This window comes from Tremella mesenterica (assembly GCF_000271645.1).
Source record: "Tremella mesenterica DSM 1558 unplaced genomic scaffold TREMEscaffold_3, whole genome shotgun sequence".
Classification (NCBI taxonomy): domain Eukaryota; kingdom Fungi; phylum Basidiomycota; class Tremellomycetes; order Tremellales; family Tremellaceae; genus Tremella; species Tremella mesenterica.
Genome location: NW_006711227.1, coordinates 156,029 through 172,864, shown reverse-complemented (window position 1 = coordinate 172,864; position 16,836 = coordinate 156,029). Strand labels below are relative to the sequence as shown.

General features: G+C 44.4%; 5 protein-coding genes across 5 annotated transcripts; all 5 read left to right on the top strand.

The window, feature by feature from the left end:
* Window positions 1–931: 931 nt before the first annotated feature.
* On the top strand, window positions 932–2,205 carry TREMEDRAFT_16281 (uncharacterized protein; the record flags this gene model as incomplete). Its single annotated transcript, XM_007003104.1, has 3 exons — window positions 932–1,090; window positions 1,292–1,739; window positions 1,808–2,205. Coding segments are annotated over 3 exons (1,005 nt in total), but the record flags the coding sequence as incomplete, so codon positions are not given.
* A 1,763-nt stretch (window positions 2,206–3,968) lies between these two features.
* On the top strand, window positions 3,969–7,258 carry TREMEDRAFT_73438 (uncharacterized protein; the record flags this gene model as incomplete). Its single annotated transcript, XM_007003666.1, has 4 exons — window positions 3,969–4,210; window positions 4,432–4,950; window positions 5,075–6,272; window positions 6,391–7,258. 4 exons carry the CDS (start codon window positions 3,969–3,971, stop codon window positions 7,153–7,155), a joined length of 2,724 nt encoding a protein of 907 aa, XP_007003728.1. The 3' UTR covers window positions 7,156–7,258.
* A 775-nt stretch (window positions 7,259–8,033) lies between these two features.
* TREMEDRAFT_60861 (uncharacterized protein) lies at window positions 8,034–8,973 on the top strand (the record flags this gene model as incomplete). Its single annotated transcript, XM_007003357.1, has 2 exons — window positions 8,034–8,790; window positions 8,906–8,973. 2 exons carry the CDS (start codon window positions 8,034–8,036, stop codon window positions 8,971–8,973), a joined length of 825 nt encoding a protein of 274 aa, XP_007003419.1.
* A 2,290-nt stretch (window positions 8,974–11,263) lies between these two features.
* Window positions 11,264–12,778, top strand: TREMEDRAFT_29235 (uncharacterized protein; the record flags this gene model as incomplete). The annotated part of the gene is made up of 4 exons (XM_007003216.1): window positions 11,264–11,560; window positions 11,735–11,995; window positions 12,073–12,376; window positions 12,594–12,778. Coding segments are annotated over 4 exons (1,047 nt in total), but the record flags the coding sequence as incomplete, so codon positions are not given.
* A 1,760-nt stretch (window positions 12,779–14,538) lies between these two features.
* Window positions 14,539–16,669, top strand: TREMEDRAFT_60859 (uncharacterized protein; the record flags this gene model as incomplete). The annotated part of the gene is made up of 11 exons (XM_007003356.1): window positions 14,539–14,624; window positions 14,667–14,721; window positions 14,760–14,802; window positions 14,866–14,978; window positions 15,023–15,058; window positions 15,109–15,160; window positions 15,504–15,648; window positions 15,797–15,851; window positions 15,903–15,948; window positions 16,117–16,223; window positions 16,610–16,669. 11 exons carry the CDS (start codon window positions 14,539–14,541, stop codon window positions 16,667–16,669), a joined length of 798 nt encoding a protein of 265 aa, XP_007003418.1.
* Between the last annotated feature and the right edge of the window lie 167 nt (window positions 16,670–16,836).

Genomic DNA, 16,836 nt, shown 5'->3' with positions numbered 1-16,836 from the left:
AATGGACAAACCACACGCTCGGTCTGAAAGGTTACAGCGATGGCAAAACAGATAATGGGGAGCCACAGTAAGACCCTGCCCCTTAACTGCCAATCAGACTGTGTAGCCATAGAATCACGTAGGAATGCATGATGATGAGGAGTTTTGGTCACTTGTGGGACTAATTCTACATCCCTCCTCCGTTCTACTATAGAAGGTAAAGCTCGATAAGCAATGAGAGTGTGACCAACTTTTCCATGACTCTGCATTGACCGGTACAAGGGCCACATTTGAGCCTTCCGTGCGTATATTCAATCGTCCGTTTGAAACGTTGATCTTCCCTTCCCCCGTTTCTTATCTGTATGAGGCACTCAGAGAAGACTCGAAGGCAGGTATGGGGCGCAGTTGCTCCGGTACGACAAACGGCTCTGATTCGGTCAATGGATTAATTGGTAAACCGAGTATCACCTTTTCCTTGATGACCATTCTGCCACTTGCCACATGCCACATGCCACCCCCCACCAATCCCACCGCGTATGAAATCATGCACTCACTTCGTTATACATCCTCATGCTTTTATTGTAGCTTGTTCCATATCAAGATATGGCATATTAGCATCCGAATGTTTTCCAGTGGTTATCGTATGCATGTATTATGGAGAGAAAGCCCTCTAAAATCGAACATAGTAAAACTTAAACGAGTTTGAAGTGTTTGGTTCCGACGCGGCTGTCTTTCAAGCCACCCCAAACAGTATCTATTCCACTCTTCTTCCCATCCATCTTTCTTTCTTTCGATTCAAGTGCTTTTCATCCATCTTGCATTCGGATCTGGGTGCTTTGCTTCTCTTGTAGCTCTCCCTCTCATACGGTACGGACCACGAACATCGATCAAGTCGACTATCAACATCCCTCCGAGTCAGAAACGATCAAGGGTTGGATGAACACCCAGAACGATGCCAACAACTCTTGACCTTGCCCATTTACTCTCTTCCACTTCTCATGAAGATTTCTCAGGGAGAAGAGCTTTATCAGACGTTTCGTTGAGCGTGATCAAAGCGAGGAGGATTGTGGTAGTTAGTGGAGCTGGAATAAGTTGTTCTAGTGGTATACCCGTTAGTTTTCTCATCTTCATTCACAAACAAACAAGTTTTCATCTCCCTCATGATGTTCATTCATCTCTTCATGCTTTCTGGAAAAACCTTAGATTTCCAATATGAAGGTTTCGCCGTTAGTGCCTTTGCGATATACACAACATACAATACCTCGTCTAACGAATTGGAATCGTATGTTGTGAATTTCTACTGACCAACTAGGACTTCCGTTCCCCACAAGGACTCTATTCCCTCGTGAAAGCTAAATATCCCGATCAAGTAGTATCAGGCAAAGAATTATTCTCATCTTCCCTATTTCTCAACCCTTCAACATCTTCAATCTTTTACACTTTCATAGCTGAATTATCACTTCAATGTCAAGCTGCTCAACCTACCAAAACCCATCATTTCATCGCTCGATTAGAAACGAAAGGAAAGTTATTGAGATCTTACACTCAGAACGTTGATGGATTAGAAAGACGATTAGGTTTAGAAAGTGGAGGAAGAGGGAAAGGTTTGAAAAAGAAAGAAACTAAGAATGTTGAGTTACATGGGGATTTAGGAAGGGTTAGATGTGTTGTTTGTTGGAAAGATTATGAAACGAGGGAAGAATGGGTGAAAATGTTCAGAGATGGTGATGCACCGGATTGTCCAACTTGTCAAGATAGATGTGAGTTTTTTTTTTCAATCTTTGATCTTTCTACTTTCTATTCATCAACGTGTCAAGCTGATTTCCAGGTGAAGAAAGAATATCTCGAAACGCTCGTTTAACACCTATCGGTACTCTACGTCCAAGTATAGTACTCTACGACGAACCTCATCCTCTCGGTGATGATATCGGTCAATTACAAACATACGACATGTCTCGTTCCCCAGATTTATTACTCATCATGGGTACTTCTCTCAAAGTTCACGGTCTCAAAAGATTAGTGAAAGAATTCGCAAAGGTAGTTCATGGGAGAAATGGGAAAGTGATATTTATCAATCAGACCGCTCCGAGTAAGGAATGGCAAGGTATCATAGATGTACATATTCAAGGAGAAACGGATAAATGGGTTCAGAAAGTGGAAGAAGAGTGGAAAAAGATTCGACCGGGTGATTGGGAGATGCAAATGAATTTGGATGGAGAGGTTGTTTTTGGTGGGATTGGGAAGAATTCTGTCAAGGGTGAGTCATACAAGTGCTCAATCCTCTATTTTCAATTTTGTTTATCTGTGTATGACCAGTTGAGATCGGTTGCTGTTCATACTCGTCTACTCTACACTCTTTCCGTCCTGAGGATTACTTTTGAGACGGGTTATCACATGGACTGCAGACGGAAACAAGCTGATACGACAGATAAACCACAAAAGCCAACAAAAGCAAAGTCAAATTCACAAGATGGGGAGGAACTCAACAATGATCAATTACCTACACCTCCCGCTTCTCAAGAAGCCTTACCTACCCCACCCCGTCCAAAGGTGATCAAAAAGGTCAAATCAATCAAACCCCTTCCTCTTTCTCCAGCCCCTTCGAGGATCCTCAATCGTCCCGCTCCGCCCACCCCCGTCTCACCAGAGAAACGACGACCGACAACTTCTCAGGGATCTCCAACGAAGAAAACCAAATCGAGGATTACACCCAAAGCATCAGCACCAAAAACATCTGTTCCTTCTTCACCCGGTCAGGGCAATTTATTCATCTCTCCTTCCAAACCGCAGATCAAGACCAAAGGATCATTTTTTGATGAGGGTGAGGAGGATGACAAACACCTAAATGACATGTTCACCCCTGTCTCGCCGATCAAAACTCGCCTGGAGGCTCGATCTTCACGAGGAAAAGAGAATGCGAAGCCAGCGGGAGAACCTCGTAGAAGTAGGAGAATCTTGCGAACTGTCGCTTGATCATGATTGGACACTTGATTAGTTTGTACTTTGAAAAGGACATTGAGGCAAGGTCTTGTATACCTGGTCTACGATGTAAAGTCCATGATGCAGGTTTTGATAACGGACGAATGGTTGCACCGTTGCATAGCAGCGTAGGTTGTGTAGTAGTAGTATACTTGTACCGGCAAACGCGCATCGCAGTTGCAAGTGGAAATAAATTACGACTCCCCCAACCGGCACTCACTTTTCTGCTTCTCGTCACACTTTGCACTTTCCCCCTTTCGTCCATAACCCATACACCTTATCATACTTCTCTTACCTCCACCTTCTACCTCGATATAGCGAACAGATCGACGAGCCATCTATTCAGAGCGTGACTGAGCGTGACAGTTGTCAGGTCTGCAGTAACTACTGTGACTGCCTATCACGTCACACACTCGTCCCCTCCCTTCTCATCATTTATCATCCCTCTTTCTCCTCTTCCACACCACCTCTTCACATCCAAAGTTTACTTCATCTCTCTCAGGATACTAGGAACCTCCCCTCTCACACCCCCTACAATCAAAGCCGAATTATAATCCGAATAACCGACGACCGACGCTTGGTGAGTCTCAAAACCCTCCTTTCACCACTCTGAAACCCTTTGATCCCTCTTACAAGACATCATGTTCCTCACCCTTGTTCATGACTTTTCCTTGTCCTCTGACCTTTATCATCATTGTCATCTTACCTACCAATTCATATCACTCACATCGCAATACTCTCCATCTCTAATCAGAAGAACCCACAATTCACCCTTCTCCAAGTGAAGAAAGAGTAAATAATTCAGCTCTGACTGATCATCTCATTCATCTCAAACCTCACACCCTTTCTTCCTCTTATCTCTATCCCACTTCTAACAAAAGATTCATAGTGCTTATCTGGAACAGACTCAATTTTTCGCGTTATCAAACTCTCATCGTATACACAGCCTTTCACACCGCTTTGGTACATGTTCAACTCCGACGCGTGAGAAACACACATAGGAAAAAACAATGCCAATACCTGCTCCTCCTCCTCTTCCTCCTCCTCCTCCATCATCCTCTCCTGTTCCACATACCCCAAAAGCAAAAGCTATCAAATTGGATATACCTATAGAAGGATTATCTCTTCCTGAAAAGATCTCTATCGGTGCGCGTGTTGGTCATATGGAAAAGGTGAAGCTTGACAGACTTTCAAATGAGGAAGTTACGAGAGATGACGATGTTGATATTGACAATGAGGGTGATATGGATGGGTGAGTTTTTTCTTCATCTCAACTACTTATTCTCCTGTTCTCCCCACGTCACACATCAATCACCTACTTTGTTCGTGTACTCCGAATTACCTGCGTTTGCCACCTCTGGGTATCTGATCACTTGCTTTAACTCCCAATCCACTATTTCCCTCATCTTCACCCTGTCGATAGGTGTTTTCGACCAAAGTTTTCGTGTAATATATAGTCAAACTCACTTTTAGTCGCTTGACACCAATGCCCGACTCATCTTCAAATCGTTCGAGTCTCACAAACCTCACTACACCCTCACAACGTTCATCTTCCCCTTCACCACCCACTTCCCTTTCCTCTGATCCCGTCGCGCCGGACTCTACAGCTGCTTCTGATCGCGCTCAGGTCCTCGACAATTTAGCTCCCGCAGAAGTGGGACTCTGCGCGCTACGAGACGAGATTCAGCTCCGTAATGCACTCCTCAGCAAAGATCGTCTCTTCCTTCTCGTCATTGCAAGAGAGGTCGAATCGTTTCTCGCTCTGCTGAAAACTTCGGGCGCCAGTGCTGCGGCAGTGCAGATGATTCCCGGCGGTGCGGGCGGGTCATTGGCTGCTACATTGGGTCCGAGCTTTCAACTCGGTAGCACACCAGGAAGCAAGTTTCAGAGGATGCTGGTTTATAAGACGGCGGAATGGTATGGTCTCAAAGCATGTCCTGGCGCGGAAGAGAAGATGGTTGTAGGTGTTCAAGGGAATTTGAGTGAGAAAGCGTGAGTTCCAATCACCTTACACCTTCCCTCCTTGAAGACTCTCTGTGCTCTATGACTTCTATCACTCATGACGAGACTCATTTGTGGATGCTACTGCTGGAAGAAAAGTCTGGGCTGATTGTAGCCACTCTCTGAGACTCGCCGAAATGGTTCCTAAACCTCCATCGCCCACTCAGAAATTCAAGATAATGCAACGAGCAAACGATAACGTCAACGACGGTCATCGCGGTTCCTCAACAGAATTCTCAGCCGAGTCCTCTGCGCAAGCTCAGGCTATGAAGAAAAAGACCCTGGAAGAGCGAGAGCTTGCTTACGCTTTGGCTCGGCAGAGAATATATGGCTCAGGCTCCGACCCTTCCAAAACGGGAATTTCAAATGCCAATGGAGGTGGTAATGAAATCAACGGTTCGGTCAAGCAAGGAATGGATGACGAATTTGACCCTGTCCCTCGACATTTATACGCCGGTGAACCTAGCTCCCCATATAACGCATCGGGTGAACCTGTGTACGCATCAATATTCCACCCTGTCAAATCAGAGTCTCAGCCCGTTCCTCAACGTCAAGCACCTCAACAAGCTTACGCAGGCTATATGTATCATCCCAATCAACACCCGACGCAATTCGTCTATTGTCCTCCTCGAACCATAGGGCCACAAGGATATCCAGATGAGAGCGGATATCCCACCCCACAAATGGCACCCATGGGTCCTATTCCATACGGTCCCTCCGCTCAATATTCCGAGGGCTCTTCAACATATATCGGTCCATCCACGCAGCCGCAATATGCACCATCAGACTGGCCGACCCAACCACCATCTCAATACCATAATCATGCCCCGCCTCATCCGATGATTCCGGAACATATGGCCATGCCACCACCAGGTTGGGTCTACCTCGGTCCTCAACCTCCCAATGCCGTGGGGATACCACCGAGAATGCCAATGATACCACAAGGTATGCCAGCTTATCCACAACCGTTCCCTTATCCTCCCAGCCAGAGCTATAACTCAAGGACACTACCTGTGGCAAGGCCCAGCATGACCAACGGAGGCGGCTTGGCTCAGCCTGTGCCACATCGTCCCGGCATCTTCCCCCATTCGTCGTCCGCTTCGTCTATATCCAGCGTGTCGTATCAATCATACCCGGATGGATCACGTCCTCATTCCAGAGGATCCACCACGAGCACACGGAGCGCGACGAGTAGTATACGATTCGGACAAAGATATCCGATGAATGGGTTAAGACAGGGGGGTAAATCGGGTATCAATGGAATGACGAGTTTAGTTCATAGCGACAGACGGAGTACAAGAGGGCATAGTCCTGTAAGTGGACTCTTTTATCACATCCTTTATCATTGCCATCCTACTCGTCACCTTCACCCGATGAATTTCTGCCATATTCAAACGATGTATATATAAAGGTACAATAACTCATGAACAGTCATCTATCACTACAGCATCATCATCACGCTCATCTCGACGAACCAATTCCATACAACTAGCACCTCCTGCTCCTGGTCAATTCCCCCTTCCTCAAAGACCAGATTGGGCAGCCAATAACGTACCTTATTATCCCTCTCCTCTGCCCCTTCAAGTCCCTCAGATACCAAACGGAGCATCAAGCCAAACCGATTTCCCACCTCTGTCTGGACCTTTAGGAAGAAACGGGACCAACGCCGAGCCAATGCAAGTGGAGCGTGCGAAGATACGTGCGGGGCAGAATGCGTGGAATGGTAACAGTGGTCGTCCTACGCAATCATCATCACCCTTGTCTTCTCCCAAAATTCAAACTGCTACTCTTTCCAGGCCAAGGACACCAGCGCCCAGTACGATAATACAGACGACTCCGGTTGTTTCTGTCATGTCTCATCCTTCTCAAGCAGCTCAATTGACTTCATCAACATCTCACTTAACTGCAGTAGTCCCACCCCAAGTCATCATTTCTTCTGAAGATCCGGATTTCCCACGTCGCATTCCCTCCGCCCGACCGGCAGCTGTCTTGTTCGATCCCTCGGCACCTCCACAACCCCGACCAACCCCCGCTGTCGCTCCTGTGGTAGCAGGAGAAACGGAGATCGAGGCCAAGTTGAGGGAAGTGAGCATCAGTGCTAACGTTGTCATTGGACCTCCCAAGGTTCACATGGCGGCGGCGGTATCGAGTGCGCCGACAGGACCTTCGTATGCGAGGGTCGTCAGGAGAGAGTAGTGTGGGGGTATGGACATCAACTCTCTACCTTCGAGGTTTACATCGAGGTGGTGGGGTCTCGGACGACACTCCTTGCGGATATGGTGGTTGTGTCACTGGTGTGATATGGAGGTAGGAGTTGATTTGTGAAGAGTACTTTGGGCTTTCAGGCGTGGGGAGGGATGTTCCCGTGTGGTGCGGGTTTGAGTTGTATGAGAGGGATGTCACAAAAGGGGTGGAATGATTATAGGGGATTGAGGAAAAAGGTGAAAGATAGTAAGAGAAGTTTGAACAGTCAGACCCAACAGGTTCTGAAATGAAGGTGAAACAAGTAACGACAAAGTATTATCAAGGGTTTGATGAATATCATAGCATTCGTAATTCACTTCTTTCAATCATGTCTCATCTCGCGGAGCCTCTTACTTTACTCACGCAACATCCGTATGGCGTATCATTTCGCAACTTCCGTATTGCGTTTCATTTGATATTTGACTGATATTGAGATTTCCGTTGTGAAGATGAAACACTCAATTAAGTCTGACTCTCATCTTGTATCTCATCACATGTGCTCATGAAACAAAGGATGTGTTGCCTTCTTTACATATGTAGCTTTTGAGGGCATGAGACGGAAGTTGTCATTTGTTCTCTCTTTCCCCTCACTGATTCATTTCACACATTGTTTCTTCCACATATATAACACTTGCCAGACATCTCATCACATACTTTATATCACATACTTTATATCACATACTTTATATCACATACTTTATATCACATACTTTATATCACATACTTTTACATAATCTATTTACATCTCATACAACATACTTCATATCATAGACTTGATATAACATACTTCATATAACATACTTCATATAACAAATACAAGATTTGCAACCATGTCGCTCTCAACTACCAACTCATCGACTTCACGTTCATACACAACCAGCCTATTACCCACAAACGAAGAATGGAAAGAGATGACCAGAAGAAATCATAGCGATTCAGAGGGTTCCATCAAAGCTCTATATTCCATCATCAACATCATCTCTACCATACTTGAGAAAGAAAAGATGACTGGCGCATTAGGTAAATTGATAGAAGAAGAAAAATCCATCAATGATTCTTATGATAACAGTCAGAACACTTCCTCTTCCTCTACTCCCTCTAGTACGACTTCGTTGATTGATCATATATCAGAACAAAGTCCTCCTAATGAGGTTCAAATTGTTGATAATATCTCTTCAGAGTCACCTTCCAATGACTCTGCAAGTGATAATGACAATTCAACTGAAGATGAGAATTCAACCGATGATCCACATTCTCCAATCTATTTAGAAGATTTTTTAGACTATATTCAAAATCGTCATCAATCTCAAATCCAAGTTAATTCTCATCTTTCTTATACCACTTTGAAAGAAGTATCAAGAACAAGAGTAATCCCGACTATTGAGGAATTAGGAGATAAATTGTCTGATAAAGTTAAGGAAGATATCATACATTGTTTGACTATATTTGTGGCCGATTTGAAACTGTATGAAACACGTAATGGAATAGGATTAAGGGAAGAGGATTCAAACATGTATGAGATTCCGTCTAAGGGAGAGATGAAGGAGGAGAAACTGGATAGAATCATGGAAGAAGTTTGGTGGCAGAGTAAGTATTGTACAAATGGAAGGAAGTGGAAAGATGTTGGGGAAACTTTCTCAAAGGTTTATACAGAGTTTGAACAGGTAAGGAGGACATATACTGCAGATGTTGATGATTCAAGAGAAGGAGAAATTTGAGGAGCTATTTGAGGAAGGAACCTATTTGAGAATGGCAAGAGTAGGTGAATGACAGTTGACATGAATTCATGAATCCATGGAAGATTCCTAAGACTAAATCAATTTTGCACCCTGTCAAGTTGCACGTGAAGTGAAAAATGGTAGGTTGACGATCTATGTATTGAAAAGGATATCTGTGGCATTGATGCTTTCCCGGGTTATTCTCACTACGTACAAGTACAAATATGTACTTTTCCTCCACTTGTACAGTGTAAAGTTCCCGTATACTGGCGACCAGTAAGAAAACCCGAGCCACATTGATCCCGTGCCGTCCCTCCACGGTGTTACAAGTAGCTTTAGTGGAAGAAGTGATCCCAGAGGGTTTTCGCCACTTTGGTACTTTCGCCACATTCAATTTGATTCCGCTCCTCCTTACCCCATCCTTCACGTCCACTGCATTCTATGTTGATCCTCAATCTGCATCCTTGACCTTACAATCTCTGTTCAGCTCTGAGATCTCTCATCAATCATACTCTTTCCATCACCCATCTGAAGTGACCGAAGCTTGTCGCCTTCGAGAGCAATATCGACATACTTGACACATCAAATCCCTTTGACCCCTAAGATGCCACCTCGAGCAAGACGCAATACCACGGCTCGACCTACTCCTAAACCTTCCACACGTACACCTGTCATATCCCGTCAATCCATCTCTTCAGCAGGATCATCATCCCTATCTCCTATCAAAACCGCTATATCCCTTTCTCCTACTGCTTCTCTGTCCGCACGTGGTACACCCAACTTCGACACGCCTGAAGGTCTCAACACACCAGGAGGGTTGAATACACCAGGAGGTCAGAGTGGATCAGGCTTAGGTACACCAGGTTTAGAAGTTCAAGATGGTACTTCTGGAGGAGAGAAGACCATATACGTCATACCATCTCCTTCTGACGATTTACCAGGATTATCAGAGAGAATGAAGAGGTTCAAATTGGCTCGGTTCATGAGATGTAAAGTGGATGGATGTGACTGTGAGGGTTTGGAACCACCAGAAGGAGCCGTTGTGATAGTTTCGGATAATGGGATCATGGATGTGGATGAGAATTCACCTATCAGAACATCTAGGGAAAGAGGGAAGGGTAGAGGGAAAGGTAAAAGGAGTAAAAGTGTTAGAAAGACGGAAGAGAAATCGGAAGAAGGTTGGTGGTTGAAATGTGGGAACTGTGGACATGGATGGGAAGATGATAATGGACATAGTTTACCTGATGGTTTGGATGAAGTTGAGAGGAAGAGAAGGGAGAGGGTAGTAGGACGAATAGAAGAATTATTACATGTGTGTTGTTGGTCTTTCTTTCTCTGCTTTCCCTCTCTCATCATTATCCCCTCTTAATCACGAGTTCTCGTACTTCTTTTGCAATCTCATTTAATATTGTTACACCAGTCTGGCACATTTTTCCCTCCCACATCCGTCAATGCACGTCATAGACTGTACCTGTCAAAGCAGGGAAAGTGGGATACACATAGGTGTATGAAATGGTCAGCGAGGACAAGCTGATTTCTCAGGACCAAAACCTTCTCACCGTTTACCCAACTCCTCAGCCAGAATCCATCACTTCCCTCCTTCAACAACTCCATCATTTCGTCCCTCCAACTAGAAAAGGTGGAAAGAAACCCATGGCCCCTCTTCCTCCAGCTCTGGATCTCACACGAAATTCCTCATCCGCGTCACCTTATCCCGAAGTCGCAACACCTGGCAGTACAATCTCCGAAGTTATCGAACCAGAAGAACCAACCTCCGGATCTGGAAGGAAACGGAAACGTCAACGAACGGTAACCACAGCAGAACCATCTCCCACTTCACCTCGACATGGTAAGAAACCTGTTTCAGCCCCAGGAAAAGGAACAAAACCTCGGACTGTCGTCAGAGGTCAAAGAGGATTAGTTTCTATGGAAACGGATCCAGATGGAAATCAACATCCTGCTGGTAGATTACCGGATAGTGCTTTGGAAAATCTACCAGAAGGGGTTGAAGTTGAAGACCAAGAGGAAGAGGAAGAGGAGGAAGTTCCTTTGGCCAGTAGACCTCAATTGGATGAGAATGAAAGAAGGAGAAGAGAAGCAGCAAAAGAGAGAGAAAAAGAAAGAGAAGATGAAGTAGTGAGGAGATTAGGTGGTGACGATGGTCAAGGAGAATCAACGGAAGGTGTCCAAGTGGAAGTTTGGGAAGGAGTAGAATTGGTGAGACATCTTCATCTTTATTTTTCAATATCTCAATGCTTAAAATCTCACTTCTTGATATCTCACTTCTTTTGCATCTCAAGTAACGAAAGGATCGAAACTGACATTAGCCTAAATTGCCTCCTAGACCAGCAGCTATAGAAGAAGCTAACAGAGAAATCATGCTTATAGTCGTCGCTTCTCGTAATCCAACTCCTGTAGCTACCATCCTTCTCATAGGTCTCAAGAACCTTTTCCAACGTCAATTACCCAAAATGCCTCGTGAATATATCACTCGATTGGTATTGGATAAGAATCATCTAAGTATGGCTATAGTCAAAAGAGGTTGGAAAGTTGTAGGGGGGATTTGTTATCGACCATTTGAGAGTAGAGGTTTTGCTGAGATAGTTTTTTGCGCTGTGGACAGTTCGGAGCAAATCAAAGTGTGTTTATTTTCTCACTGTTTCTCATTCATTTCCATCTCCCCTCAGGTGATAAAACACTCATTCAGAATGACAGATATGGTATCCGAACCTCACATCGAAAAGGTAAACTTATGACTGGTTGTGTGATATATTAGAAAGTGGTTACAGTGGGTTAAACGTGTTGACGTATAGGGTTACGGATCTCATCTTATGAACGCCTTAAAAGATCATGTTAGACAAGCTCATCCAACTATCAACCATTTTCTCACATATGCGGATAATTACGCCGTCGGGTATTTCAAAAAACAAGGCTTTACAAAAGAAATCGCTTATCCTCGCGAACGTTGGGTCGGGTATATAAAAGATTACGAAGGTGGAACTATAATGCAATGTTCAATGTTACCAAAAGTCAAATATTCAGAGGTACATCAAATGCTAGCGGATCAAAAGGCTGTCAGTTCTTCTTCTTCTTCTTCTTCCTCCTCTTCTGTTTTATCTCTCAAATGTCACATTATCATTCTGACTTTCAGGCCATTTTAGCAAAGATTCGAACCATTTCTAGATCCCACATCGTTCATCCAGGTTTAACAATATTCAAAGAACGGAAACCCGGTCAAACAAAATTATCAAAAGAAGATGTCCCTGGATTAGCTGAAAGTGGTTGGAATCCCGATTTAGACGCAATGATCTTACAACCTATGAGAAACCCTCATCATGTTTATTTACAACATGTTTTAAACGATTTACAACAAGAACCTTCTGCATGGCCTTTCACAAAACCTGTAGATAGGAATGTGGTACAAGATTATTACGATGTGATAACTACTCCAATGGGTGAGTTCTCCCTTTGACTTTCTGAGTTGTCCCTTTGTTTTTCTGATACATGCCGTCTTTCTTGCACTATACCAGTACATGTTTCACACATGTTGCGGAACTCCCATACTATTTACGTGACATTCTGGATTTCTGGATTTCTCTTCTTTGATGGTGGAAAAAGATGGCGTACTCGTAAAGTTGAGGAAGAGGAGAGAGCCAGCGGTACTGATGACAGACTTATCAACTATGGAGAGTAAACTTGAGAACAATCATTATGCTACCATTGAAGATTTCGTAGCCGACGCTAAACTCATATTCTCTAATTGTAGACAATATAACGGTGAGAAGAGTACATACACTGTTCAAGCCAATAAACTTGAAAAGGCTTTGGAGAGAATAATGAAGAAGAGACAGTTGTAGTCGAGTCATCTATTCTGTATCAAGTATCAAATTCCATCTCGTCAATTGTCATCCTTTTTTGTATCGTTCTTGTTACCCTCTTGTCAGCAATTCCCGTCAACTCCATCATCAATCCCGTCTCTCCCAAACAACACGACTGAATGTAAGCCCAGCAACATAAACCTCACCCTTGGACCGATATAACACGTCGTGAATGAGTAGACGACCAAGCGTACGCTGCGCATCATTTTCCAAACAACTATGACGCTTGTCATCGCCCGCTTCGCTACTATTAGCGAACACCCTAGACGTTCTTGATCCGATCACGTCCAGGCCGATAAGCCCCCTGCCTCGAAGCAAGCAAACAGATGAAAGTGGATCTTTGTGCTTTTTGGTTCGTATCGGCATGACGATCCCTACGGTGACGTGTCGAGCTCGACCAACCTCTCTCAAATCAAACAAGTCCCTCCAATACTGCGTCGAGACATGACATGGACTTCGGTACTCGTACTCGTAACTGAATCTAGAAGTTCGCACCGACATCGTCAAGACCAATGTCATCCGTCTTGATTACGTTCTTTCCACGTTCTGGAAGTAGCCCGGGTCTCGAGAGTCGTCCAATCAGCCTAACATTTCGAATTGGTACCATATCATCCAACGAACATGCTTAACACACGAGCACGTAGCTCCACCTCGACATGACTAAAACTGATCGTCTCCATGTCCTCATGACAGGAACCCGGAGTCAAAGCCGACGGAATGGGCAGGAACCCGGACACGAGTTGAGGGCGCTCCCTTTCGACTGGTGATGATGTGAAAGAAGAAATCTCTCATGTTGGGAATATTCGAACGATTGGGGATCTTTCGATCTTTCGATCCTCGTGGTATGTATCTCGTGCTCCGTGGTGTTGGTCCCATGTTATCACAAGTTACCCTCCTTTGCTGATCCAAGAATCAAGCTCCACCTTCCCAGACGATTCGACATGATTCTTCCTCCGGAATGACTCAATCTTTGCAGAATGTCTAGACACTTGATAAGGGAAACATCTCCATGACCGGTCGAATCGGATCAAACATCGTTCCTAATCGTCGCTTCTTTCTTTTTCTTCTTCGAACCTTCCGTTCATAAACGCTTACGAGTCTTCGCCCTCTCAGTTGACTTCACCTGACGTCATCCCGGTCGAGTCGACTCACGGGGCGTGTCATCCCTCTCTTATCACCATCATCTTCTTATTCCTCACTGTCACCCCAAAACCGACGCTAGACCAGGATTGAAAGAGATACGATGATTGCACATATACTTGCGCCCTCTTCAAATGCGTCTTCCACGCCTCTTTTTTTTTCGAATGTCTGTTCTTTTTTATGGCTCGGGCGTCTGTAATGCAGACAATCTCTCTTGCGGGAAATCATCCCGGCGATGAGTGAGATTGCGACGCCCCTGGGTTTGAAGGGTCGGTAGCTGTTTTTTTTTGGGTGTGCTCGAGGGCGGTGAAGTGGTGCGCTGGGTTACTTACCAGGAAGAGGAGTTTGACGGCTTGCCAGGTGTGTAGGGTGTGTTACAGGCGTTTTCGACTTGGTCTGGGAAAGCGGTGACAAGAAATGGGGGAGGGATGACATGACGTGTGATGAGAGCTGCGAGATGGGGAGTTAGAGTGGACATGAATGGTATAAGAAGGCGATTAAGAAGGAGAAGGAAAGAAACTCACCGAAAAATCCAAGTCCTCTCTCTCTCACACCTGTTCGTATTCATATCGGAAAGTCACCAAGAAGTCGGCAGCAATATGAGCCAGGTCTTCGAGCAGAAAATACTGAACGATCTGGGACAAGCAGCAGGGAGACTAGAGGACGCAGAAGGGGAAGAACAACTGTGAGTTATATGAACTTCAGATCATATTGAATTGACAGATAGAGCCGAGTTTGCGGCTTGGTTAGCTGGGGTTTCCGAAGAGGTAGCACAACTATGGGTGAGTGTACCTGTCGAATCTCTCGGCTGACATTACAGACCGAGACACAACCCCAAACAGTCACGGACGCAGGGCTCAAAGGTGAGTACTGTTCATACTGTCTGTCGGGCGAGATGAAAAAGACACAATAAACTCACAATACAGCGTGCACAGATATTCTCAGCATGACAGATGTGGATCATACCGGACATATGTCTTCCATCATCGCCCTGCGACTATGTCTCAATCCTGGGATAAACCTGTTACAATGGGAAGACGTGAGTTGGTGTCGTCAGTGGAACTGGCGGGCGTGAGCTGATAGATGATGAAGTGGCCTTGTGATCTGTCTCCGTGGTATGTGAGTGTCTCGATGACCTGGGGCAGTTGTGAATAGCGAGCTGATGACAGGTGCCTGAGGATGATGAAGATGAAGATGAGGATGAGGAAGATGATGAAGATGGTGACGGAGAGGAAGATGATGAACGAGAGGATGATGGGGAAGGATGAGAAAATCACAGAGGAAGTAGAAGAAGAAGAAGCGAAAATGAGAATTCTAGTTCAAAAGTACGATACGAATAGCATTTGCATCCTAATTGATCCGGTTCAACTACTCCCGACCGGTCATCGGAACCGACCACGCGGGGCTCCACATAAGAAGCCTCACCCCCGCGAACCGCATTCCTCTCAACAATACACATAGGGTATACTTCCTCCACTTGCTTCCCTTTTTCTCTTCTATCCCCCATCCACACTGACTGCTCTTCTTGAAGTGTAACCTATGGTGAAAAAATCCTTGACTGTAGGTCCCGTGTCGACGCACGAACACACTCTTCATAACGCTCGAGATAAAGCAAGTTTGAACCGACGTGTCCAAGATGATTTCCGGTCTGCAGTAGGTAGGTTAGAACAAGCTTGGGGTAAAGGTGGTTCTCAGGGAGAGAGAGGAATGTAAGTCTGTTCCTACTTGTGTTACTTTTGTTTCTTTATCATTTTTGTACCATCTCGAATGTCGGAAATTCTCTTCATTCGATTCATGTTCACTACTGGTATCGCCCATCGAGTATAATTGTCTAAATGAGAGAAACTGATGAGATAGAAAACAATACGATAAATGGTTTAGACAACTTACTTCACGTATATTAGATCTCTACGTGAGTTGATTCCCTTTGGACAAGATCTTAGTATTGGGAACTAAAGTATAGGCAGAAGATAATCTTGAAAACTCTACTCAAACCATATCTTTAGAATGTAAGAGTTTCTCCTCCTTCCCCTTCTCCTCCTCCTCCTCCTCTTCCTCCTGCTTCTTATTCTGATTCTTATCCTTTCGCTCCTTCTTTTTCTTGTTTTGTTTTGTTTTGTTTTTGTTCTTCTTATCTATATCAATACAAAAGTAATTGATATTAAAATTCATTATAGGCTGCGCAGCTATATTATCTTTAGATATCCCTCATTGGTCCGAAGGACACGTAGAGGATATAGTATCTATAAGAGCTATTCTTAGACCTGATCAAATATGGGAAGATGTGAGTCTTTTTCCACTTCCATGTTTCTGCCCTCCATCACCAGAAATCTTCGATATCGTCCATTCCTCTTCATCATGGAGAGAGGATAAGAGAGTTTATCTTTTTTCTCTAATCAGGTCTAAGGAATGGTATTAGTTCTTCTTGATGACATACTGGTATAAGGAAAACGTTTCATTTCTTCTTGATCAGATATCAGGAAATTTAGTTCTTCTTGATCAGATGTCTGGGAAGGTTGAGCTTTTTTCGATGAGAAGTAAGGAAAGATCGAGGTCTTTTTAATTAGAAGTAAGGATGAAGATGATTCGTAGGATGAATAGAAATTATGAGAGAAGAGGAAGATAACTGAGATTCTAACTTTTAGTACCCCGAAAATAGCTTCGATCCAGAAGACGATGACTTATGATTACTCATTCGACTCTGGACAAGCCGAAGGAAAAATGAGATGAGATGCGATAAGTCTTGATCATGTTTAAATTTAGAAGAAAACTTGATGCATTTGTTAAATAACGCAAAACGATGGATTGAACAAATTCGCAAGACCAGGAGAAAATCCAGGATTTTATCGGTGGCCGGTGGATTATGGTTTTATCTCATGTTACTATAGCTCAAGTGA